This window comes from Phaethon aethereus (genome assembly GCF_964289735.1).
Source record: "Phaethon aethereus genome assembly, chromosome: 18".
In the NCBI taxonomy this organism is placed as follows: Eukaryota; Metazoa; Chordata; class Aves; order Phaethontiformes; family Phaethontidae; genus Phaethon; species Phaethon aethereus.
The window spans coordinates 11338507-11365022 of record NC_138594.1 but is presented as its reverse complement, the minus strand read 5'-3'; the positions used below and the strand labels follow the sequence as shown (position 1 = coordinate 11365022).

The 26516-nt window shown below is 39.9% G+C and overlaps 1 protein-coding gene across 1 annotated transcript; it reads right to left on the bottom strand.

Annotated features, from left to right (window-relative positions):
* Window positions 1-886: 886 nt before the first annotated feature.
* Window positions 887-26516, bottom strand: GNA13 (G protein subunit alpha 13; the record flags this gene model as incomplete). The annotated part of the gene is made up of 4 exons (XM_082008133.1): window positions 26030-26516; window positions 23930-24156; window positions 6269-6319; window positions 887-1459 (listed from the first exon to the last, which is right to left on the bottom strand). Exons 1-4 carry the CDS (start codon window positions 26310-26312, stop codon window positions 887-889), a joined length of 1134 nt encoding a protein of 377 aa, XP_081864259.1. The 5' UTR covers window positions 26313-26516.

The following is a 26516-nucleotide window of genomic DNA, read 5'->3' as shown; positions in this document are numbered from 1 at the left end:
TAAGAAGTCATGAAGAAAGTAAAAATAAACCAGTGCTATATTAAAGCGCTTCAAGAATAAGTAAGGTACCTACAAGTAACATCTGGTTAGTGAAGATAAGAAATACAAGTTTAGCTTGCTCCCCCTTCCCACATCAGAATTTCAAGAGGACCGTATCATAGTGCTCTGTGCTTTGCCATGGCTCCAAGACGTACGTACAATGCAACAGCGTGAAACCGTGTACTGTGCCATTCACTAATTCCTCATCACTAGACTTCTGCCTGCGTTAGTACTTCCTGCCAGATATGTCTGAAGCTCCCGGTCTAAGTATTTTTAAAGCATCTCCTAGTAAAACCCCATGCAAAGATTTACACTTAAACAGGAAGTATGTTACACCCAGGAATCCTAGCTTCAAATAGGTAACTCCAGCAAGGGATTTAGGGGATTTATGGGATTTCTAACCAATGACAGACCTGAGAAATCATAAGTCAGCTATGGTATCACAGTCTTCATAATGAAGTTAGATGTGAAACGTTCCTCCCCCCACTTAAATTACTGCCATAGTCTAACAGTTGCAACAATTTCACTGAAGTTTGGACTTGGAATTCTGAAGGTGGAATGAATTTTCTAGGACAATACACACGTTCTTAAAAGGTCAAATTTATCACTTTACAGGTAACTTAGACATAGGTCTGCTATAAAATTACAACTTGAGTCAACTTGAAGCTACACTGGAAGAGACTAAGCCTGAATTTCTGCAGAAATTGGCAATAATGTGTTCAGCAGCAGCTTTTAGCCACATACCAAGAAGTCTGACAGGATCTGGATTTCTCTACTCCTGCTGTAAACTTCTAGTTAAAAAAAAACCCACACAAAAGTTACTCAAATAAAAACGTCTTTTTGCACATCACTGTAACATAAGCTGCTTGAGGTTGTCGTGAAGGATGGTATCCTTGACATCACGGAAAACTAGCCGGATGTTTTCTGTGTTAATAGCAGTGGTGAAGTGGTGGTAGAGGGGCTTCTGCTGCTGGTCCCGGCGTTTAGTACGAAAACAATCCACCAGGAATTTTTGGACATCTGTTAAGCAGTGGGGATTCCCTTCAAACTCTGGAAAATAGTCTTTGATGCTCACTTTTTGTACTTTTTCCTCAAGCAAGTCCGTCTTATTTAAGAAGAGAATGATCGAGACGTTGCTGAAAACCCGGTTATTGACTATTGTTTCAAAAATGTTCAGGGATTCCGTAAGGCGATTCGTTTGCCGATCCTCCATAAGGACTTGGTCAAATTCACTCGAGGAAACAAGGAAGAGTATTGATGTGACACTGTCGAAGCACTCAAACCAACGTTTCCGTTCTGACCTTTGGCCACCTACATCAACCATTTTGAAAGGAACATTTTTTATTTCAAAGTCGTACTCATGAATCCCTTTTGTGGGTCTTCGTGCCAGCAGGATATCTTGCTGTGAGGGAAGATAATCCTGAAAAAAATTAAGGAGAGTTTGCTGATTAGGATACAAGTCACAGGCACAGTGATCACAGCTGACTTGCAACTGAAAGAAAAGCTTGCAGAGGAACAGCATGATGTTTTCAATAAACATATACATGTATGTATATTTATATGCTAACACTGAAGCATTTGGAATGATCTAGAGTCCAAAGCAGGAAACACACCCAATATTAAATCAAAACATGTACCCCAGAGAACTGAAGCTTTCCATTTGCCACATGACAAGGACCCATAAACAACCTGAGAGGTGTACTATCAATTCCTCATGCCAGTTTCCCTCATTCTGGGTTACTTTATGCTTCATTCACCCTCTTCCCACGAAGCTGGGAAACACACTGACTGCCAACACTGCAATGCAGCAAACAGGGTCTAAAACAGGTTTCTCACAGTAGTATCCCATTCTAACTGTGGGCACTCAGTTCCTCCCATGCATACTGCACGACTGCTTCTAGAAAAAAGAGCTCCTCCACCAAGTAATTTTTAAGGCAATCAATTGTGCCAGAAAGGCGAAACCTAAGCAACCTACTCTGTTTGTGCCATAGATCTTTTGCATCCAGCTGTACTGGTCCAAAATGTCACTTCTGTTAGCTGTGTGCCACACCTGTGAGCTCACACAGCCTGATTTTATCCAAAACAGACTGTGCAATTAGTAGAATAGGAGAAGAAACAGGCAGCTGAGGACAACAGCCTTTTCCCAGTCATACATCCTAGGAGGGCATGCGAGTCAGCTGTACCCTGAAGTCCTCCAGCCCACCTTTCCCCCCAGAATTAAACAGGCAGGATAAGTGGTTTTATACTGGTTTTTTGGCTGTTACATGAACAGTCATCATCAGTGGATGCAGACGCTAACAGGATGAGGAATTCTTTTGACAGCAATGAAATTCAAGACTTATATTGGGGATTTCTTCATTCTTAGAATTACACTTTTGCATATGGACCACGTCCTTCTGCTATTTAAAAAGTGCATCTGTAACAGACAGCTGGCTGACACTAAAGTTTAAAGCTTTGTTGTTCACTTGTTATGGCAACTCTTCCTTACATTTTTCCAGCATTTATCAGAACTTCAGAGAGAGTGATTTAGGTTTCAGAGCTGGAATTTTAGTCTCCTCTTAGTGAATGATCTATGATCTTCCTTTGACAGTGCCAGTTATGAGACTCAGAGCTTTTATAAAGATGTGTAAGACCATGGTCCAGAAAGTCTGATTCAACTAGTAAGCTTGGGTGGGGGGAACAAACATACAACCTACATGGCTATTTAATACCAGTATTAAGGCAGCTGGGTGAATTTGATCCATAGCCTTTAAGAAAGGAATTTTAAAAATCATGAAATGAGTGTAAAGTTCCACAAACTCAAGGATCACTTTGCTTTACTATGTAAGCTCAAAAGTGAAACTAGCTCGAGAGAAACTGTTTTGTTTGAACTCCCAGGTTTCTTCATTCGAGCTGCCCATGACTAAGGCACTGATTTTTATCATGGCACGAATTACAAAGCAGCTCTCTGAAGCACAGGCTCCCCACCCTGCCCATTTTGCTGTAGTACTATTACACATCCAAAACCCACACCACCTAAATCTGCAGGAGAGTTGAACTGCTAAAGCAGTATCCTGTTCTCTGCAAACTGAGCAACAGACACATGCTTCCACCCCCATGTTTGATTAAAAGAAGCAACTTTAAAGGGTACTAAGATTTTTCTCTTTATTTGTTTAATTTATCTTGGGTCTTTTCTACCAAAAATTGTTAGAGAGGGAAAACAATCAGAGGAATAGAGCAATGAGTGCTGGAGGCACTGGAAGTTCCCCCAAAAAATGTAGACGTGGCACTTCGGGACATGGTTTAGTGGGCATTGGTGGTGCTGGGTTGATAGTTGGCCTTGACAATCTTAAAGTCTTTTCCCAACCTTAATAATTCTGTGATTCTGTAATGCCACTGGGTACACGTGAAGGGATTTTGAGTAAAGCTGACTGTTAACGTTTAGGCAAGAGTTGCAGGTTCAATACTTATTCCATCTTTCAAGCAGGAACATATAATCTTTTGTTATTCGGGAAGTTAGTCTCAAGTTCTCAGAACAAAACCAAAAGGTCTTAGGAAAGCTCAGGAGTGACTAAAATTCTTAAAGTAAGTAAATAAATAAAATCAATAGCAAAACCATATATAGCTTCAATATTGAAACAAGAGCATAAAGCAAACTGTCCTGGGAGTTGGCCTGTACGGTTTATTCAGTAAAGCTTTCAAGAACAAGGAGCTTATCCCTAGAATTCCTGACAAATTCCCTCTTGAGTATTATTACTCATTTTAAATTCCTGCCACACTTGCAACCACAAATAAAATCCTTTAAAGTACTTTCAAGTTCCACATGCACAGAAGACCTACCATGTTTTATACCAGATAATGGCTACTCTGATGCAACAGTCTGCAAATGAGTGCACTGGAAGTCAAGTGCTTGGTATACAGCCATCATTTGGCTGCAGGAAACTAAATACAACTCCCAAGAATCTCCCAGTATTTTAGCTATTCTCTGAAGGATAATTATGTTTTCTCTCTCATGCAGAGATCCTTGGGATACTAGCAACTTGCCACTGTAGCAATTCTGAACTAGGCCCTTTCCCACTGTTGATCCCATTCTCTGTATCTGAAGGCTACATCATTAGGTGAGTATTTTCCCGAGATGGCAGTGAGTATTATTTTCAGTGTCCTTTCAATGTTTCGCCATTGTCAATTGGTACTTCTCCTGCAAGCATCCCCAAGCACACTCTCCTTTTCTACACTTTGCTTGGTCTTCCATGTTGACTGTTTTCTTTTCCACCTTCTTCCCATTTTTGGTTTTGTTTGGGTTTTTTTTGTAGGGGGGAAGGTTTGTTATTTTTTTGTTTTATTTTCTGTGCAGCTCTATTTGCCTGCAAGCACAGCTCCTCCCAAGAACAGAGACTGATACTGACACAGAACGTCTGCTTTCTGCCCACATTGTCTCCTTCCTCAAATTCACTACAGTCGGTTTTCTTCTAAAGGACTTCTTTTTGTTATCAGGTAGGTCTTTTGGCTATCACATCACCGTTTGCCTAGTTAAAATTAGAATTTAAGGCATGAATAAGATCCAATGACACCATGGAAAGCAATGTTTCTCTATGAAATATTTTGAATACACAGTCTGCACTGGCAGTAGAAATAACAACAAACCATTGCAAGGAATCCGGCTGATCCCACGTGTATATGTCAGCCAGCTACTCTTTTTTTGCTGATCTGATTAAATCTGAACATTAAGTTCTTTTCCCTACATGCTGTTACCATCAGCTCCCTTTTGGCAAGAGGCACGTGAATCGCAGGTCTATCTGTTTATATGCAATTTAGTTGCAGGCCAGCTCAGTTGTATCAGATAACAGATAAGAACAGTAAAATACTTACATTAATACAGTTTGGCAAAATAATCATTAGACAAATCTTGTGTATAGGTAAGAATAAACCAGAAGAACCTACCAAATCTTTCAGCCGGTAACAAAACTTAGCTAGCACCTTTTCTACAAAGACCTAACATTGTCTACGACGGCAGATCTTGATGAGCCCCTCTGTCTCTCAACACCATTTGGTCTAACTTTAAACTGGAAGTGCTGTAATTCAGAGCTCAGCGTTCCCACAGCAACATTGGACCTACAATATGTGTGTATGTATACAAAAATAATAAAAAACTAGTGACTTCAAGTTTCACACTTTAATCACAGAACGGACCAGGGTTTCAAATAAAGGACTTTGAAAGGCAGCTGCAAAAATCTTTACCCAAATGTGCATAAATGTGTAAAAACAACACCCAAAACCCTTCAAACCTAAGTGGCATTGGATTCAAAGACCATGAGAAATCCACCATTAGCAGAAAGTTTAGCAGTTCATTAAAGTGCGTGAAATTCTCATATTGCCTTATAACTCAAGACCAAATCAAAATTTAGAGAGCGAGTGCTGGAGTTCTCAAGCAAGATCTCTGGGAAGCATATCATCTGCAAGATGATCACCAGGGCTCTAGTGAAAAAAGTGACATTTCAAAGCAGAAAAACAGTCTGGCTTAAAATAGTTTTTTATCTGTTAAAGAGAAAAAGAAAAATGAAATTAAGCATGATGTAACAAGACTCAATTGAAGTGGTTTGGATTCCTTCATCATTTATTAGCCATCAGCTGGAAATGACCATGGAGAAACTGCCTCCCATGGAGTTCAAGCTAGCATCCCATTTTAAACACAGTTTTTCCACATGCCATTTCTGCAGTACACCGCTGATGAGTATCAGCATACAACTTCATTATTCAAGCAGTGTCGTGGTTTAACCAACACTTCTATCAAAAAGTATTCTACGGAAGTTTCGGCTTTTCCCCCAGAGAAAAGAGATTTTATTCTGTACCAAGTTTGTTTATTTTAAAGTAGATACTACAGAAAGATACCAATGACCTATGCACTGAGTTAACGTAGTGTTTCTAACTGGATATGCAAAACCAAAAGCAGTAATTTTTTGGATATCAATTAGTATTGAATGTTACTTTAACAATCCTCTGACTGGACAAGCATTTTTAACCTTTTTTTTTGGTTCTATTTCTACAGACTTTTTATTTCCGTAAAGTCTCTTGGCCCTTGCGTTACCCTGTGTTTTTGACATGATCATGATGAACTGCTGGGATAATGGGACAGTCAAAGTTAACTAAAGAAAAAGTTATTTGAGTAGACACTAATTACATTTCATCTGGTTAAAACCCAGAGATCACAAAAACTATTTAAAACTCATGACTGAAAAAAAACCAAACTTACTTGTTCTCCAAGTTTATCCAAGTTGTCCAAGAAATACTTTACAGATTCTCCCTAAAAACAAAGCAAATGGTCATTTAAATAACTGGCACACTTGATCCCAATTGTTTACATTCTGAAGTCCAGTTAATTTACCTTAATCTAGATTTAAGTGTTGAAACATTTAATCACTACCATTTTTTTAAGCAGCTATCCGAAGAACACAACTGACATTTTATTTTTAGGCCAGTTAATATTTAAGCTTAAAAGCATAGGTAGGCACATTAATAATAGTTAAATTCTTTCCAAGTTTAGAAGTGCTAAATAAATCCTACAGTGTTATCCACAGAGAGTATCAACGAAGCAACCACACCTTCATTACGAAAAGATACATTCAATTCTTCTAACCCTTTGAAAAGTCTGAGCACACAGGCATTCAGGTACAGGGATTAATCACTGGAGATAAGTTAATTTATAACTGCATTGCCATATGATCCCATTCATACAGGTACTTCCCTTGAGCATAGCAAATGACTAGCAGAATAGAGGGTAAAAAACCACAACAGATGAAGCATTTTACTAAACTTTCCTATCACAAACCAAGTTGGACAAGAACTCCTTACTCTGGGAGTAACGAACAGCACTCCATGCTGCCATGCTGCATGATATCACATCTGTTCTACAGGTTACCTTCCAGATTCAAGCCATCACTGTCCTTTCAAATAGTAACTGCAGTTTTTAATCCCTCCAGTAAAGCAGAACATCAGATTTTTCATTGTAAGCCTGAACTACAGTCAACCCTCCAGAACTCTGTTAGGGTGCTGGGATTAAGGAAGAACTCTTACAAGGATGGTGCTGAACCCGAGTTCACTAGCAACAGGTAATATACTGATTGAATTTACTGCAAAGGAAAGTAGTAACTTATTAGGATTCTCAGCATCAGCAGAAACATGCTTCCCTTTGAAAGCTCTTGATTACAAAGCTGTTAACTTACTTCATAGTAAATACAGAAAAGAAATCATCTGTGCTTTCATTCTGCAGATGGAAGAGCAAGAATTCTGACTGAATTTTCTTGATGAGAAATTCATGAAGCATCCAAGGCTGGGGTGACTACGTCTCAGCCAGACAAGTGAATTAGGACAGCAGTTACGCCTTGATAATGACTTCCCCTCACTTGAATTTGAACTCTGCAAACTTATCTAGGAAGAATATCAAACCTCAATATTAAACTGTGTCATCTAAGCAGCAGTAAAGTAGGGTAGGGTAAATAACAGTCCAAAAAGGGTTCTGGCAGCAGACACATAAGCCAGGTAGCTTTGCAAGTTTTCCAGGTAATAAAAAGTTACATAATACAAGTAGATTCTGCACCTTTAAGTGTGCAATTTGAACATCAACTTTTAATTAGGCAAGACTCGGACTTTGGTTGCAACATGCCTTGCTGTCGACACTTGCACTTGACACACCTGCAGGGAAAGAGTCCAACACAGATCAACTACCTTATTTTACATTCTATCTGGCTTAACTTTACCAGATTTTCTCTAGGGTGACAAACTGCAGCAGTGCCACCAACCATTCTAAAGTCTGGTGGCACACAGCAGCAACTGCTTGCAATAATAGCAGTAAGAATTTTATATGTACATCTTTTTCAGCACTTCAGAAATCTGCTCCAGCCTTAATCCTGTAAGGAACGTGAAGGGGGAAGAGCATTCCTATTTCACAGAAAATAAAAATACACAACCTTGTTGCACAAATCCATCAAGCTTCCCAAGCAGGAGTAACAGGATCACAATTCAGGCCTTCCAAGTACTAAGACCACTGTCTGTAGCCAAATGTTAAGACAAAATAAAGTTTAAGGTCAGACCTAATTTCTTTTTTAAATCCTAGGAGGAGCCAGCAACCGTCCCTTCCCCACAGGACTACATACAAATCAGCCAGATTTCAGACTCATTAAGTGGAGGTGTTTATTCTAGAACACCTGGGCCTCAGAGGCTTTAAGTATGCATGTGTGTGTGTGTATGTGCATGCATACATATATTTTAGACAGCTCTTTTTTATACTACTTATGGCAATGTCTACTCCCTAAAGAAGCATTAACTCCACAGTACTGGAATGCATGAATTACTACCTCTCCTTTAAGTCCTGGGGCTTACTGCTACTGCAATGAATTGAGCAGTTGGAGCAGACAAGTAAGCCACAGCCTGTAAAGGTCACAAAACACCTCCAGAATCCCCCCCAAAAGAGGGGATTTCCTGAAAACATGAATGCAAAATACATTGGCCTGCAGCAACAGCAACACTCTAGAGCCATACATCCAACAGCAAAGTAACTGCCAGAAAGCACACCAAGAAGACTGCTTAGCTTTCTAGGCTGTCATGTATCAAAGTCAATGGCAGACAAGTATCAAGGTGGCCATTCTGAAACTCAAGAGATTAAACTATAAAAGCAATCAATAAAGCAGCGACATACCAGGCTTCCCTCCTCCACATCTTTGGCTCAGTCACTGGGTTCTTCCCTTATGAAAATCTATTCAGACAACTAATAAAACACACCAAGCAAGTGCCGCCAACATGACTCAACTCTGTATTTAAGGATAAAAGTTGTTCCATCATTGGCTTGTATCAATTTGCATGACATCAGGAACTTACGACAGCTTCAAATTCATCGTCTGTTCTTCCATCACATTCCAGACACTCCTCCATATCATACAGCTACAAGGCTAGTGGTAATCTATCTGACCTGGACATCTTCATATTAGCAGGCTAAGCTCTGCTAACTACAGATACTCTTGAACAGCAAAGTACCACGACTAACAGATTGTTATCAGAATGCACTACTGTAGAACAGAAGGGTTTTGACCCATTTTAAACAAGCTTCAAAAAGGTGGCATTACAAAGCAACCAAGCAAGACTTCGGCTCCTTTTCCAAAGGGGTGAGCCTATGTATTTTATGCAATAATGAAGACAAATCCACTGAAAAACCCACGACACAACAACCAAGGAAAGCCTTAACGCCAGCAATTATTAAAACTGAGTAAGAAAGCGATCTATTCACAGCCCTCTACAACAACAGCTGTCCAAAGACAGCTTCTGTGTTAGGCTACTTTTTCTTGGTATTAGATACAGAACTAGATCTCACTCTGTAAATCGATGACAGTGGCTATATTTAAATGGCTACATTCAACAGACAGTTGTCACATTCTAAAATTTCCCTTTAGACAAACTGTAAACTCTCTGGTTTACCCGAGACAACTAGAAAAAAGAAACTGGGTTTCCCCACTCTGCCCCACTAACTCCAGTGCGGCTCACCGCATCCAGCCCCTGCCACATGGCTGTTACAGCAGTCAATCTCCTACAGTCATGCCACAAAGGAGCCATGCCAGTGACAAAATCAGTAGGAGACTGAGAAACTGCAGGATCTACCCCCATTAGAAAACTATAGTTCTCCATTACATTCCCATTGTCTTCACATCCATGTTCTGTGAGCACATGGAAAGTCAAATTAAAGATCTAGTTAAAAATACGTAAGAGATGTGACTAATCAAAGACCTTCACAAGTGAACTTTTTTTTTTAAATGCAGGTGAACCCTTTAAAGTAATTTTTCCAATTAAACAGTCCTGAACTGCAAACTTATGAGGCATGGTTGAAAGTTACCAATGACCTGTTAGACTGCAGGAACCATACCGTTGCGCCTTACTCATCCACTGCCCACTTCCTTCTACTTAACTTAAAGCACAGGCCCAAAGATGCCAACAGAAATGACAGCCATGCAGGCTTGATCGCATTTCTCATCTGCATGTTTACATACTGTAATAAAGCAAACTTCCTGAAGAAACACCAATACAACAGAATGAACAGCCTGCACAGCAGCTTCAAAGACCTTCCAGTGTTAGGTGGCTGCATTTTTGCTTCTTTAATACAGAATTAAAATAAATCATACCAGAATCTTGGATTTTAAGTAATCGTTTTGATTGCTTGTAGAAGATGCCCTTTTTTGTTCAGATGGAGTATACACATCTCAGCTGCAGCCCTTCAGCCGCCTCCTAATTCAGAAATGCATGTAAACCACAGCAAGTTGACTGTTAAATAACTTTATTCACAACTGTCAAGTATTCCATTTTCAGAAAGGTTTGACTCAAAACAGCTTGTGTGCCTCTTGGAGTCTTGTGATCCTTACTGAAGAAAGCCAAGCCAAGTCATTTTATCGTGAACATACAAGTGATTTACAAGAAAACACAACTAAATCATATTCTTATCAAGGTACTTGATGTTACATCAGCTTCCCTTACAACACTGCATTTCTTTAAACTAGTCTTGCTCATGCCTGTACAATGAAATATCTCAAGTTTTATGTAATGCACTCTTTCTACAAAGACAGGATTACAGCACATATTGGTCATTTACCTATAGCACAATACTATATTGTAGCTGCTCGCGTGGTCTTCTGAAGTAAACCAGATTCCTTATCTTCTATAAACAAAACATGGCACAGAGAAAGATTACTGTCTAAAATGTTGCTGCTTAGTGCCTAAAGCAAAGTAACCACAAAAATATTTTGGGGGAGGGAAAAAAAAAACAACCCTACATGAAATACACAACAGATGAACACATCTTTTAAACCCAGGAAGTGGCACCAATTTATTTGGTTTCCATGAAGACAATGTCAGCAATCTAAATATGATTTGTTGAAACCTTAGCATAGCCAAATGGCTTTTTAGCTGTTCTAGGGGAACACAGACACTACATTTTTTCCAATAGCAATCACTTAAAAAAAAAAAAAGAGAGAGAAAAGGCATCAAATAAAGATTTAGTCATCACAAGGTTTAAAGAAAGAAACATACAATTTATCAAACCATCTGCATTTGGCTGCAAGTTCTGTGGAACATACTCAACTGACAAGACTTATTAAGTATCTGAAAGAATAAATGAGATATTTAAAGAAAATAGGAGATATAACATAGTAACTCTAGAGTAGAATTCTAGGAACTACCAAACATTGTATCTTCCTGACCTTCCTTGAATTTCTGGGAAAAGAGAAACAAAGTTTTCCTATTTTATCTCATTAAAAAAACCCACAAAAACACACCAACAAAAATGACAACCAAAAAAAAAGCTTTTTTAAAAACCTAGTTTAGAATAAGAACAGGTAACTACAGTGTTTTTAGGCTGGCATGTACATGCCTAAATTGACACACAAACCAAACCATCTATAACATGGGAAAAGATGCTTGAAGGAAGAAAGATGACGGAGGAATAACCAGAGGCTTAAAATTCTGCATCTTACAACACCCTAGTAATCCTTATAGCATACGCTTCATTATGTATAGTTTTTTTTCCGTTAGAGGTTTAATTCAGATAAATTCATATCTGAGGATTTTGGAAAAGAATCTCTAAACTTTATTTTCTTGACACCCCAACCCAAGCTGATTCAAAAGAAGACTGACTGCAAATCAATACTGCTGCTAATGAAGTTCCACCAGATGTCTTCTGAAATTTCAGTAATAAGCACAGCGATAATTAGTAGAGAAATGTTTTAGTCAAATCAATGCAGATTTCCTAGTGGGAGAGGTATTAAGAGTACACTACAACCTCCTCCCCCTCCATCCAAACAAGGGACATCTGTAACATTACACAAAAGAGGCAGATGATCCAGGGGATACATTTATCCTGTGAACGCACAGAGTCCTAATTAAATTACTGATCTCAAATCCACAATTGTCTTGATTATTAGACCAGTAGAAGTTGAACCAAAACCTATGTCAAGACATTGAATTGGTCTCATTTCTTCCACTGGCCTCAGACTTGGAGGTAAATAAAATAATCTTGGTTCCTTCACATCTTTTGTGTTTCTACAAATTAACTTCTCTCACTGGTCACTCCTCCCAGTGCTTTCTAATGAGGATTCTTCTTTCAAACATGCCCCAGTCAACAGAACAGGACAAAACTTCTACACATACATACCTATAACTAGTTTATTCAAGAAACTGAATTTAAAACCCAGATACTTTCCCTATTTTATAGCAACAATTCAGCAACTTGCTTGGTGTCTCCTAAAGTGAGGGGAAACAATTTGCTTCCCAGTTGCCAGTGCTATGCTCTAATGCTTGATACAGTGTTCTCTGTTTAAGGAGAAATTTTATCATAAACTCCTGAAACACTAATAATAAGCATATATACAATAACTAATTTTCAATAAGGGTGTTAATGGTATTTAGGGAGAAGTGTTGAGGTAAGCAGCAGTGTATTTACTTACCAAACTGCAAATCTCGGTCAAAATGTTTGAGAGTGTGCTAACACAACACATGTTTCCTGGAGAGAAGTATGTTTCCTTTCTCTAAGTGTTAGTTATGGCCAAAGTTATGTTAAAACCAGCATGAACTGGCAGTCCCCTCAAAACAAAGCAGTCCCCATTTATGCCCACACCAGCATTATTGCAGCCATGTGCAGACCAGGCAACTGTTAAACCAATCCCTCCCCCTGCTAAGAAGGGAGGACAAACTGCATTAAAATGGCACTGCTGCCAGCCTTGAAAGGACTGAAAGCACAGATATCATATGTCAAGATCAGACATTTCAGGATCTCCTAGCTTCTTTCCCTCCAGCTCAATCATTTGAATAGTCATTTAAATCTGATCTGCCCATTTGCAAAGATAAAGTTTAAGTACATTGGGATTAATTGCTGCTTCTTTGTAAGACTGGAGAGTTTCAGACACAAGCTACGTTTGCTTATACAGGAGCACAAAATAATCCTGTTCTCCACCAATACATGTTACAAATGCGTCACAGCTCATCCTACCTCTGAGAACACTATCCTATTTCCTCTTTTCAGCACTTCCTGTGTGCAGCTCGAGTTGTGTTCAACTTTTTTTCAAAGCAATCAGAACTGCATCATGCGGTGTAGGAGCAAAACCTGTCTTGCTTTCAGTCACACAAACAATATCTGTCCTAAAAACCAGAAAGGTTGAAATTCTGACTCACAGAGGTAATCTTTTGTAAAACCTTTTGGTAGCAGAGCAGAATTTGTATTCAGAACAGCTGGATCACATTGGGTGGAGGGTGCTCAAACGAATGAAGCTACAAAAGCACCAAGAAAGGGAGGATTCACGCTAAGTTTATCTCATGACTGACATTTTTATCTTGCATAATGACGTTAAAGAAAGGTGAAGGGGTTTAAGAAGGGTTTTAACCCAATAATATCCCTTTAATCTATTATCCCCTATTTACGTGTAATCCAATTAATCCATAATTCTCAAAATGTGGATAACAAATGGAAGAAGACAGTGCACACCAACCTGAGCTCTTCCACTACAACTACCTGGCAGCATCTGCTAGCTGCTGGGTACCCAGGAGCATCTCCTGTGGCTGCCATACTCAAACAGTGGCGAGTGAAAGAGGGGAGGTAAGCCAAGCTACACATCAAGTCACTCTAGAACGAAATACTCCAAATAAAGCTCCTGTATCAGCTGTTTCTCCTTCTTGCACTGAATTCAGTTTTGCTCTACCCTTCAAAGTGCCTCATTCACTTACAGAATTCAGACTCGTATTTTCTCCAATCAGTAGAGCATTTCCACTGTTTCAGATATAACATGCTATCCCAGTTAACCAAATGAAGATATGATTAATACTAAACAGAACTTAATCTGCATGCTAGTATACCACAGAGCAAACTGTTCCAGTTTTGAATTACTTCCTAAGAGGGAAAAAATCCAATTTAATTTTTCTTAGCTAGGTACCTCTCCCCTCTCCTGAAGAAGGGATGTAATTGCCAGATTGGCAACAAAACTTGCTTAAAAACATGAAAACTCACTACAGCTTTTAGGCATGAAACAACATTCCATTAAAACCTATAGAACTACAGTATGCCCCATGCAAGGCTCTCTGTTATCATATTTCTAACTAATTCTGAAAGACTACTTGGAAACCAGGATGTGCCATATTCTACAAACAGATGGGAATTTTAAGAAACTGCATAGCTTTGAGTTGTATGAAGTGATACTCCGTTTGTACAACTCAAGAGCTAAACCCAAAAGTCTGCTGAGACTCTTTCGCATGATTAAAATACCATAGGAATACACGGCATTTATCCTGCATGTCATTTTCCTTAGGATCACCAATGCTTCCAAATATGAAGCAAACTCAAGTCTACTGCAGCTCCTTCTAGAGATCAGGGCCAGGTTTAAGAAATTAAATAAATGGCATATAAGACACAACATGTGTGGAACCAGAGCATCTAACAAAGGTGCTTCCGTTTGCCAGAACCTGAACAGAAATTAATCCATGAAAGCAAATTAGGATGTGCTGTCCACAAGATCAGGTGAACTTACTTTCTTCAAAGACCTTTTTACTCTCTCCCTCAGTGTGTATTTACAATCCAAACTCCTCTTCCAGAAAGTTTACTTTCGGAAAGACACCGATACTTTGCAGAAGATTTTCAAATTTCATTGAGGAAACAAATATTCCAAGTCATGGCACACATGCAGACCTAGAAGTCATATGAAAACATGCACTGACCAAGATGAAACAGCCACCTCCCAATTACTATTTACACTCTGGGAAGCATCTATATAAACTTCAGATGTTTTGCACACAAAACAGACTGGAACCAGACTGTAAACATTTGCTCTTCTTTCAGTGCACTGACCCATTGGCTCCATGACTTCATGTGTTTGCAACTCAAACTGCATTTAATCTAACACTGAAGCAGTAGTGAGTCTGCAAATCTGCTATCCATCACTTAGAGCTTTACTTGCTTCCAAGTTGTACAAGACCAGCAAAGGCTCCCAAAAACATGACAAATATTTGGCATATGGAAACATATCAGCACTAAAACTGGCCATATTTAACTTTAAGATGCTTGAAAAGCCCATTACTGCATACTCTGTAAACTAAATCACACTGTTTCAAAAGCAGAACCCTAAACTAGATATCAATGCATGCACTTAAGTATCCCTAGGATTCAGTTTTAAAATACATTTAGTTCCTATTTCAGTCTCATGAGAAGTCCAGATGACCAATGCTTTTTAGTTCCTTCCTCTGACTCAATTAGCAGAATCCATTTCAATTAAGTTCTGGTATTTCTGTTTGCAAACAAGTGACATACTAATATATCAGCTCTTGTTACAGGCTATCTGACAAGATTCAGTGATAATTTACTAGGTCTTGTGAAAGATCTACATGTGTCACTAGATGAATAATAGTGTTTTTAAAAAATAGTAAAAGCTGTGTCTAAAGCACTTAAAATAACAGTACACAAGACTCCCTAAACAGCAGCAACATCCAAAAGGCTGCAAACATTTCACATCACTTGTAGAATTTGATACTAGAAGTTAACTAGAAATTAATTGCTACAGCAACTATCTGTTTGCTAGTGAAAACAGTTTAAAGGTCCCAATACCATCCACATGTAAAATTTCAGCAGATCACCTGCATTGAGGGTGGTGGGGTTTTTTTTTGTTTTTGTAGGGTTTTTCATGTGTTTTGTTTGGTGGCGGGGTTTTTTGTGGGTTTTGTGTTTTTGTTGGGGTGGGTTTTTTTGGTTTTGGTTTTTTTTTTTTTTTACACAGTATTTTGTGTAGCTATTTTAAATTACAGATGGTGCCAGTGCATTGTGTTTCCTCGCCTGGAAATTCTGCATCCTCTTTATTTGGTCACCAGTGGGTGATCAAATACCGTCATGTGCCCAGTGAGAAGCGCTTCCAGGCAGTCTGCAGAGGCTCCCGTCGGTTTGTTTAAAATTATTTCTCTGGCATCATTAAACAAAGGAAAAAGACACAGAAACTCATGTGTGATTATGTATTCCTGCACCTCTCATCCATAAGAAGAATCTGGGATCTTTTCAATTCCTTGGTTAAGTCACTGAAGAGGAGCATGATATTCCACTTATTTTAACTGAGGAGACTATGAAGTACTGGGAAAAATTTAAGGCATGAACGACCATGAGGGAGAAGTGTGTAGCATGGTACAGTGAATTAAGGGCTGTAAAAGGCAGCTCTCTGCCTCTTGAAGTCCAAAAATTTTCTTCTCTGAAATAGTTGGAGCTGTCAGTTATTGTGATGATATAGAATTCAGGGTGTTTTCTGTAGTTAAAATTCTTCAACTTTTTCAGCTGCATTACCTGATATTTATTAACACAGACACGCAAGTAGAGAAGATATCGGAAATAATTTAGGACCTTCTTTAGCTGCTGACATAGTCTTAAACATTCACCATTTAAATTCAACCTGTCAAACTACTTCCGTTATAGAATATAAGGGGTAGTCTCCATGACTATTCAGAGATTTTTATTTGGATTAAATACATTTATCATTTGAGGCTGCTGAGTTAACTAATATTGTGTTCTATGACCCATTTATTCACCTTTAAGATATAAAAAAAGACTTCATATTCCAGAGCAATGCAAGATATCACTTGGTATCGGCTAGACTACACCAGCACCATCAGTGATACAGCTCGCTGTTCTGCAAAAGGGCAGGCTCTGCACCTCCTGAACTTTTCAACTGATTTGTGATAAATTTAGATACTTCCAAAAAAAAAAAAAAAAAAAAAAAGAGAGACAGTAGACACAATGCTGGTACGGAGATTACCTTGCTTTCTATGTAAAACACTAGTACAGTTACTCTATTGCGTTTCTTACGCAGTCAGGTCATCTGGACTTACGTTTTCTCACATTTTCTTAAGCAAGTTCCTCAGCTACCACAAGCTAAAGTTTCCTACCACTTTGCTAGTTCTGCATAAGAGGTACAGCATGAACTCAGAACATATAAATAGCATTTATCAGTAACTGAAGTTTAGGTCAATAAAGACAGCCAAAACAGTCATCCAAATACAACCTGAGTGTAATACATGCTCAGTGAGAGCAGACTTAACTAGCCTCTAAGGCTGAAGTCTTGTTACAGTAAGCTCAAATTAGGGAACAGGAGCACAAATCAACACTGCCCCTGGCATGACACCTTAATCCTAAAGGATCCCATATTTACATATGAAAAAGATCACTCCATAGTCTTTGCCTCAGGTGCAAAATTAATTTCACCTAGATAGATGGAAGATCACAGCTGCATTCATACCACATGTTTTGCCAGCATGGAGATTTGCTGACAGCTATGAATACTGGAACTTTGTAGTGTAGATTGGGTTTATATTTAGTAAGTCATTTCTAAATGGACAGAGTACAGTGTAGCCATTGCTACATTTAAATTCTGTGAAGTAATGAGACAGTTCTACAGGTACTAACATGTAGTATCTCGCAGGTTGGTAGACAGCAAGGAAATGGGCTCTGAATGAATGTTTGTACCAAGGTCTCCTCATGCTGTAAACAGCAGAAGCAGCAAATGCTCAGCTAATACATTTGTCCAATTTAAAAGAATCTGCTGAGAATAGGTTCACATATTCAAGACTTGTGAAAGGCTAAGAAAGTCTCTTCCGCTGAAGCCTTTAGAGGTTGTTGGCATGCACGGCATATTCAGGAGGCCACATATATTTTACTTTTATTTAATCAAGGCTCAGTTACAGAAATACAAATTTTGCAGAAAGTACATCACCTTTTAGTTGTCTGCAACAAAATGTTTAGGAAATTAAGGCATGCGATTATTAACACAACATAGCTTGTTCAAGAAAGAGTACCTATAAGAACACATTACTCTGCTCCCACACGGTATTGGGAAAGCCTGCATTTTAAAAGCAGTGGTTCCTCATAAACAGGTATCTGGATCATGTTTAAATTAAGAATTCCATCCTCAGAGGTTGCACTGAAATCACACGGAAAAGATACACTGGTACAAGCTAAGTGTAGTGCACAGGCCTCAAAAAAGTTGCTAGCGTTCTTGGTTAGAAGACAGCTTGACATGCTGCTGTCTGGCACGTGTGTGCTGGGATAACACGTCCACATCAAGACAGCTCCCACTGAAAGATCTCTCAATCCAGAGCCACATCTGTGCTTAAAAATAATAGTAACAAAAAAGAAAAATATAAAAAATAGTAACATTCAGAAAACATTACGGCAAAGATTTCTTCAGTAAAAATCAGACCAGCTTGCTCTACATCAATTGGCAATACAAGACCACTCTTCTCCAAACACTTCAATATTTAACTGCTAACAAAAGAAAAACAGCAGGCAGGAAAGGAAGAATGGTGGAAAGGAAAGAAGGCAGTCCCAGAAACAGCCTTTCAAGGCACACCAACTCCCAGAAGCCGAAACAGAAATCCAAATTTGGAAAACGATGAAAAAATGGTATTTTGTGTTAAATTAGTGTAAAAGTCTACCTGAGGACCATTCAGCTCAATTAAAATATTATGGTCAATCCCCATTACCAAAGCACTAGCATATGCATTGAAGGGTTTCTGGCCACAATCCAAGAGCAAGAACAAGCCTCCTTATTGTTTGACTCTAGTGTTAATCCCTATATGGAGCCTTATTAATACAAACTCAAAGCCAGCATTATCTTGTCATCGGGGCAGGAAAAGCAGCAAATCCTCATGAACTCTAAGTCTTTTCTGAGGATTTGAATGACTCATTTTAAAGTATAAATTTGTAAAGCTCTTTTCTTTCCATAGTTATAGCAACAAGCTTTGATAAATCCTTTTCACATAAAGACCAAAAGATGGCAAGTAGCTCTAACCTTTCCAAGGGCTTTAAGGAGTCATGCTCACTGTACACATGCCATCCTGCTATATGATGTTTGGCAGACCTATTGATTGGGGAAAAAGAAGGAAAATAGTTCATATTTCAACACATACAAAGCAGCAGCTTTTTGTTTTTCCTCACAAAAATTCAAGCAAAATTCAGTGTAATTACAATATTGTTTTTAAATATAGTAACTCTGAATTATATGATTAAGCACCCAAATAGTCCATGCACATGTTCACAGAAACACTGGGTGACTGGATCTCATATGAGCCTTCTTCATAATGAAGAAGATTCTTCTATCAGTCTGAGAAACTTTCTACCGACAGCTTATGCACTCAAGCGTAACCCAACAGAATCACCACCTACATACTTCAAGCAGAAACTGAGCAGGACAACCAAACACCCAATCCCAGAACCAAGAGATCTGGGAAAAGGACAGGGGAAAGCCATCTCTACCTTCCACCTTAGGGGTGTGAGGAGGTTGCAGAGGATGAATACTGAGAGGAATATCAACACATTACAGAGGGCACAAGCTGTTGAAAGGCTTCTGAAATTCAGTGTCACAAATATGGTGTAGATGCTTTTAATGAACCCTAGATAAGATACTCTGTCTTCTTTCAGGTTCTACGCTTGTGACTTCAGAGAGACGCAGAAGTACTGACCTCACAACTTTTTCGTAAGATGGGCATCCACATTTGAGAAAGAGGAAGACCTCAACATTTGGCAGTCTAGTCCAGCTTCCAACACCACTGACCTCCGCAGGATCTCTACTCTATAATCAAGCACATTTCAAGGATGTGCTGCCTATGCACCTGAAAGAATGGTAAATTTTGCTAATACTTTGCAACAGCCGTTTGAGTACTCGTTATTTCCCACAGAGCTAATTTAATGTTCTCGTGTGTATGACAGCCCCACCAATATTCAGAGATAGAATCCAGAAGAGCCCAAACAGAAGAAGTTAAAATACAATCTTCCAGTAAGCTGAAGAACACTCTCCAAAAATACTAGTCTGCAAAAGAAAAACGCTACAGAGAAGCTGCAGCAAAACTAGCAGTACAACTTCAAGCTGAACACGCCTTTTCCTGTCTTCTATAATCTGATCTAGCTCTTGAAGACATGTCGCAGAAGTAAACAGGATCCAGAGGTATATGCATATCCTATCATCCTTACTGTACCTTCTATGTCTGCAGTTCTATGCAAATGCAGACAGAATAAAGTCACTGCCCCTGCGCATTGCAGGTTTGTGGCACAAAAAAAACCCAAACAGCATTCAGTGTAATTTGCAAGCAGGGCAAAATATCTATCTGAAGATCAACAATTGCTGGTAGCAAACATCCAAACCCACCCAAAAGTTACCTCTAACAAAGATCAAACCTTTAACACATTCAAAGCTTATCAAGCATCTGAGCAACTCTGCTTTCTCCCCACTTTTTCATTCTCAGGGAACTAGGACTCCAGAACACTACCTCAAAACACTTCTCTGTTAACAACTCTCACAGCAAATTCAAGAAATGCAAGTTCACAGCAAACGCACTCAAGTGGGAGGCAGCGTACAACGGTACTCGTACAGAGAAGTGCTTTCCTCGGTGTTACTAGATACGCAGCACCAGCACTAGGCACTCCTCAGCTGCCAGTGCCTCAAAGTCTCAGTGAGAACAGCAAACCTTTACAGCCACATAATTAAATAGCTCACGAGTATAAATAGAAAAGCTGGGAAATGCCTAGTTAAATTGGTTTGCATGTTGTAGAATTAAGATAATGGGTGTGTTTATCAAAGTCATCTCAGGAGATTTTTACCAGAAATCAACTTGCAATAAGAAATCTGAAATGTTAATTAGATACCAGGAAGCGTTAGGCTAACACAGACTAACTCTGTAACTAATCCATGTTAGCCATCTGACTAGAGGCCATAGGAGAAATAAGCTCAGTAGATGAAGGAGAGAAAGCTTGAGGATGACCAGAATCCTAAGTGTAAGTTACAGGAACTAAGCTACAGAGCCAGTCTTTAGTTAACTGTCTTAGTGGAACTATCACCTGAGTGGCTTCAGTTTGTAAAAAAATTTGAGGGATTATAATATTAACCACCTGAGAAGTATTTAAGCAGCATATATTATACTAAGCTGTAATTACCTCTTTCCAGTTTTAAAGCACTACACAAGTATGAACTAATGAATTGCCGCAAATACTGTTGTTAGTGGCCAGAAGGCCCCTATTTTTATACCAAGGAAAATAAATCGTATTGACTATCCCCATGACCACTGAAGTTAACAAAATGAGGAAGGACACTCCAGTGAACTAGGCATGATTTCTAATTCCGTTAAAATACAACAAAGTTCTGTTTTTTCCCCTCTCATGCTGCTATAAAAAGACCACATTGTTTCTTTAGGCTCCTAGCATCATCCCTGGCATTGTAAGCGAAAGATGATGGAGAAAAATGAAAAAAGCAGGAACAGCTCAATGATCTCTCACAAATGTATGTATCTCTTAAGTTTTAACCAGATGCATGCAGAAACTTTAATCTTAAACCCTCTTTCTCTGTATTTCCTATCTGTCCAAGCCAGAAATGGTTTCTAGAACTACACACTCTTGCTTCCCTATCTCCATAGAATTTCTATGTAAATGTCAACATTTTTCACTCCTTATCCGTCACTGCTCTGTTCTTCATTTGCTCATTTCTACCTTTGCCCCAAAGTGTCCTATTCCCATGATACACAATACTTTCCCAGCATTCCTGCCTGTGCTCTCTTAATATGAACCATGTTTTTCAGTGCAGTGTCAAACTCGGTCCAGTGAAAAAAGTTAAACTCATTCAACAGTCTGAAAAGAAGTTAAGAGTATATACAGTCAAATAATACTCTTCTACCATGCTCAGTCCCAGCATTTTACACTTTTTCTTATGCCACTTTTCCCTCTCTCCTACTCATCTAATGATTGCTGGTAGCTCATCTTTCATTACATTTTCTGCCACAAGCAGTTCAACTGGAAGTAGAACAGTATTCTTCTCTTATTCCCCACTCTACAATGCTAACAATTTTCAGCCTTGAATCCTTACTTCAAGAGTCAGTACTTGCAGAACCGTCTGCATTTCTTCCAACTTCCCCCTGTTCTATCTCCTGACTCGGGTACGCCTGTCACTCCCTCCTTAACCATTTGTGTCTTCCTTCCACATTACGGCACATTATCTAAACTCTCTGAACCTCTTCTACAAAGCCTGTCAGCAGGTACAGCAAAAACATGTACTGCTTTCAGGAGGTTTCCGCCATTCCGCCGCCCACGTGGAGCTCTCTCATAACTTAAGCTGGAAGCTTAGAGGGGTAAAACCAAGACTTCACGCTTGGCCAGCACCAATCACCCTGCTTGCACTCAATACAATGACATCATTCAGCTTTTTTTTTTTTTTTTTAATGTTTATAACTTGGCATAAATATCTCAGGATAAAATTTGGAAAGGATTTAGGAAATAAAGCAATATAAGTATAAATAAAGCAGTTACCTTACTTTCAAAAGTTAGTATTAGGACATTACTCAACTGTTAAGAGCACTTAAAAAAATATCCTTGAGTTCTGCCCTAAAACACAACATGATCCATATATATTTTTGCAGAGGACATTATACAGATTTAGGGATTTCCAAAAGAAAGCAACAGCTGTTTTTTCCTGTTGGATTCAGAAGAACACATTCTTCAAATCCTATTCAAAGCGAAACTCTGCACATTCTTCAGTTATGGAAAGAACCTACTTCTCAGAGACGACAAAATAGTCATAGCTCCCTTTTCCTTTGCTACTTAGCCTGAAGCACTAAACATGCTTAATCAAAGACAAAACAATTTTAGTTAACAGATTTTAAAACAGATCACTCCAGCACAGCACTTGCGTCACTAGAAGTCACATCTGCACCAGAAGAGGACCTTGCCTACAGCAGAGCAATTACCCTTTTATGATAACTTTGAAGGCAAAATACAAAGGAGCAACAGGTCTCATTACAAACTTACTTACCCAGCTCAGAACTAGGCTGGGCAGGTGACAGGCACCTGCCCATTCTGCAACCTCTATAAGACATTCCGGGATCAGGGCAATACATATTTATAGAGTATTTACACAACTTATTTAAGTCAGAGTACAATTACACAACCATTCATAATAGCTCAACAGAGACATCATCAGCTATTGTTCAGATTCACACTAACACAAAGGTTATTTTTAAGACATAAAAACACAAAGCCACTTAGGTTTAAGAGACCTACAAGAATAGATTTAATCTATTTTAAGGTTCTCAATTCCCACCCCCACAAAACCCTATGCCACTGGCATTTAGTGCACAAGTCTATGAACCAATAAACAGAAAATTTAACTTAAATTCCTCGTTTCCTTTTGCAGCATTTATATGGACAGTTAAAGCTCCAGCTCAAGAATCAAGACATTTCTTTTTCCTTTCCAATCCCACTGTTGAATTGTATACTGCATCTCAACCCACTATTAAATTGTATATTCCACCTTCAGCTGAGAACTTCAATATAACAAAAATCTCATTACATGAGTATTAACACAGACATTCAAAATTAAACAGGAAGTATACAGAGGGAATGTTTGCTAGATTGCTCAAATTGGAATAGAGAAGGGAGTGGTTTTTAAATTCTTGTCATTAACCCCTGCATATCTTTTCTTAAAAATCCCATTACTATTAAGTCTTTGTTTATTGCAAACCATTTTTTTTTGTTTTGGTTTTTTTTAAGTTGATGCACTAGTTAACAAAGGGTGGAAATAATCATATGGTAAAAACACTACACAGGTACTGGCTTTGTTACAAAAACATAAAAGCCCTCTATACCTCAGCTTTCTCACATACGAAATGAGGACAATTATTCAGAAGCTCTTTATTATTCTTGTTTTTTTTAAAAAGGGAGGGGAGGAGCTAAATGCATCTGTTTGCAATACCACAGTGTAACAGTCTACCATTCAAAAATGCTTAAGATCTATAAGGAGGCCGCTTGATCAGTGTTTTATGGAAAAGCAACACAGGAAAAAGAATCATGCACACTCAGTTAAAAACACTGAAACACAGATCTTACCAGCTGGAATTCTCTGCGCCGGTCGTACGCGTGCTGGATACCACTATCCGCCCATAGAGCTCTTATGGCTGGAAGGTACTGTAAAAAAACTGCTGTCTCCACCATGCCTTGCACCACTGTGACTGACCGAGTATCAAAAGCCATCATCGTATCTCCGTTACTCTGGTTAGCAGGATCTCCCCAAGGGATATGAAGTTTCTCTCTGGCATCTACAAGGACTCTCACACCTTTAACATGAAAGAGCACTGCAATTAGACTTTCTCAGCATCTACTATTTCACTAGCCTACAGATCTGCAAAGATTCAAACCATACACCTACTCTGTACGGTCAAAGCTCAATAGACCATCCACCCAGTAAGAAATCAGAAAGTTTCTGAAAAATTGACTCAAAGTACTGCATTTTCAGCTAATATCAAAACTCAGTTATTTGCTACCAGAAAAACATGTCCATGAGCAGCAGCGCAATATCCATCGTATAAGTTTAACTCGTGAAAAAGTGCTATCTTTAATTACTAAATCCCCAATCTGTGCTACCAAGCACACTCTTTCACCTGGCACGAATACATGACAAATGAAGTACGTTTAAAAGCTTATTGCAGAGCATGTTAAACCATCCGATGGCTTATTTTAAGCTTTCCTAGTCTTTGTATTCTTATGAACTTGTTATCTCATTATATCAAATTGTAGAAAGTTATCACTGCCTTGAACATTTTCAGAGATATGAAGACAATATTAACACTTTCTAAAAAGTATGTTTTATCACCTAAAGACTTCTCGACACTTTTTTGGTTGTTGTTTTGGTAAATATACTCTAGAAGAAACAGAGTATTTTAGATTTTGCTTATAAAAGGACTTAAAAATACACCAACATTGTGCTCATACTGATAAGGGAAATGCAGGGAAATGAATTCTAGTACTAAATTTACTGATGAAAAAATAAAAAGAAAATTCCAGAGAGAATAAGCAACTGTAAAGGCATGTGGAGAGGTATAAGGAAATTAAGATATAGTAAAAAAAGACTGTATAATAACGTATTTGTTCAATGCCAAATATTTTTTCAAGCTTCATTCTCTTTCCATAATTTGTCTGTCAAAAGCAGTGACTGCAGGAAAGCAGCCTCCAAAAAAGATCTGTGGTTCCCAAGTGTATACTTTCACAGAGTAGGAAGTACCTTACTTTTTATTAATAAACTATAACCTGGTCAGCATACATGCACGTGATTTCTACTGCCTTGCTATTTATAGTTTTTCCAGGGTTGATTCACAAACAGTTTTGTAAAACAATTCTCTTTAAAAATCACTGGCCCTCAGTCCCCTTCAAGTGCAGGGCTGAGGTCTGACAACGCTTTGCTGTTTTGAGAAACTTAGTTAAGACTTTGTCAAGGTATTACACAATCCAAACCGAAAATCTGATGAGCGATTTTTCTGAGAGAGAGAAAATAAGTAAGGATGACCAATTAAATAAGGCTGACAGCAGTGAAATCAAGGGCCCACTCCTAAACCATGTGTGGAGATTTTGGCAATGCATCTATGAAAAGTGGCTCTATGTGCGGGTTTCCGTTAATTGATGTGTCAGCCCAGTTTCCAACACGATGGCAATGCTTCTTCCACTGAAGTGAAATGCAGAGAGCGCTTCCTCCGCGGGCACTGGACACGTCTCATCCTCACCCGCTTTCAGGTGCATCTTCCCCCCATCCATTATCGCTCATTACTGCGATCGCATTACCAGGAAATGGCAAAGCTCGGGACCTTACGGACTGAAACCGCAGCTCCCACGGCAAGAGCTGAAGCCGCCCTCCGCTGCACGGCGGGCCGCACCCGGGCCAGCGCCCGCGGCGGGGGCCGCCCCGTCACGGCAGGGGTGACATCCCGCGCGCTCGGAGCGGGGCCACTCGTCCTCGGCGGGAGGAAGGGTGAGGCGCCCGAACGGAAAGCGCCGACCCTGCGGGAGGAGGCACCGACCCCGCGGCTTTCACCGGCCCAAGGGACCCGCCGCTCCCGCCCCGAGGGCACCAGCCCCCCCCGCCCGGGCCGTGCCCCCGCAGGCCGTCGTCCCGGTGCTTCGCGGCGCGGGCCGGTCCCGCCGCCGCCGCTCACCCACCCTTGATCACGTTGCTGTAGATGGTGGCTCGGAACTCCTCGCGGGCCGCCCGGTCCCAGTCCTGCCCGTGGATGATCCGCATCTGCTTGAGGAAGGTAGACTTGCCGCTCTCGCCCGCGCCCAGCAGCAAGATCTTGACGAGGCGCTTGACGTATGTCTTCTCGCGGTTGAGGCACTTGTCGATCTCCTTGGACTTGCGCTGCTGCTCGGCCTCGCCACTGGTGAGCAGGCAGCCGGGGAAGCAGCCCGACAGCACGGAGCGCGACGGCAGGAAGTCCGCCATCTTAGCGAGCACTGCCAGCGAGGGGAGCGGCCGCCCGGCCCGGCCCGCACCAGCCCGCTCTCTGCCCGCGCATGCGCCCCCGACAGCACGCCCCTCCCTGCCATGTGACGCCCTCCCTCCCTCCCCCCTCACACGCCCGCTCACGTGACCGCGGGGCGCTGCTGCCCGCCGTCAAGCCGCGGTACGCGTCACGTGACGCACCCA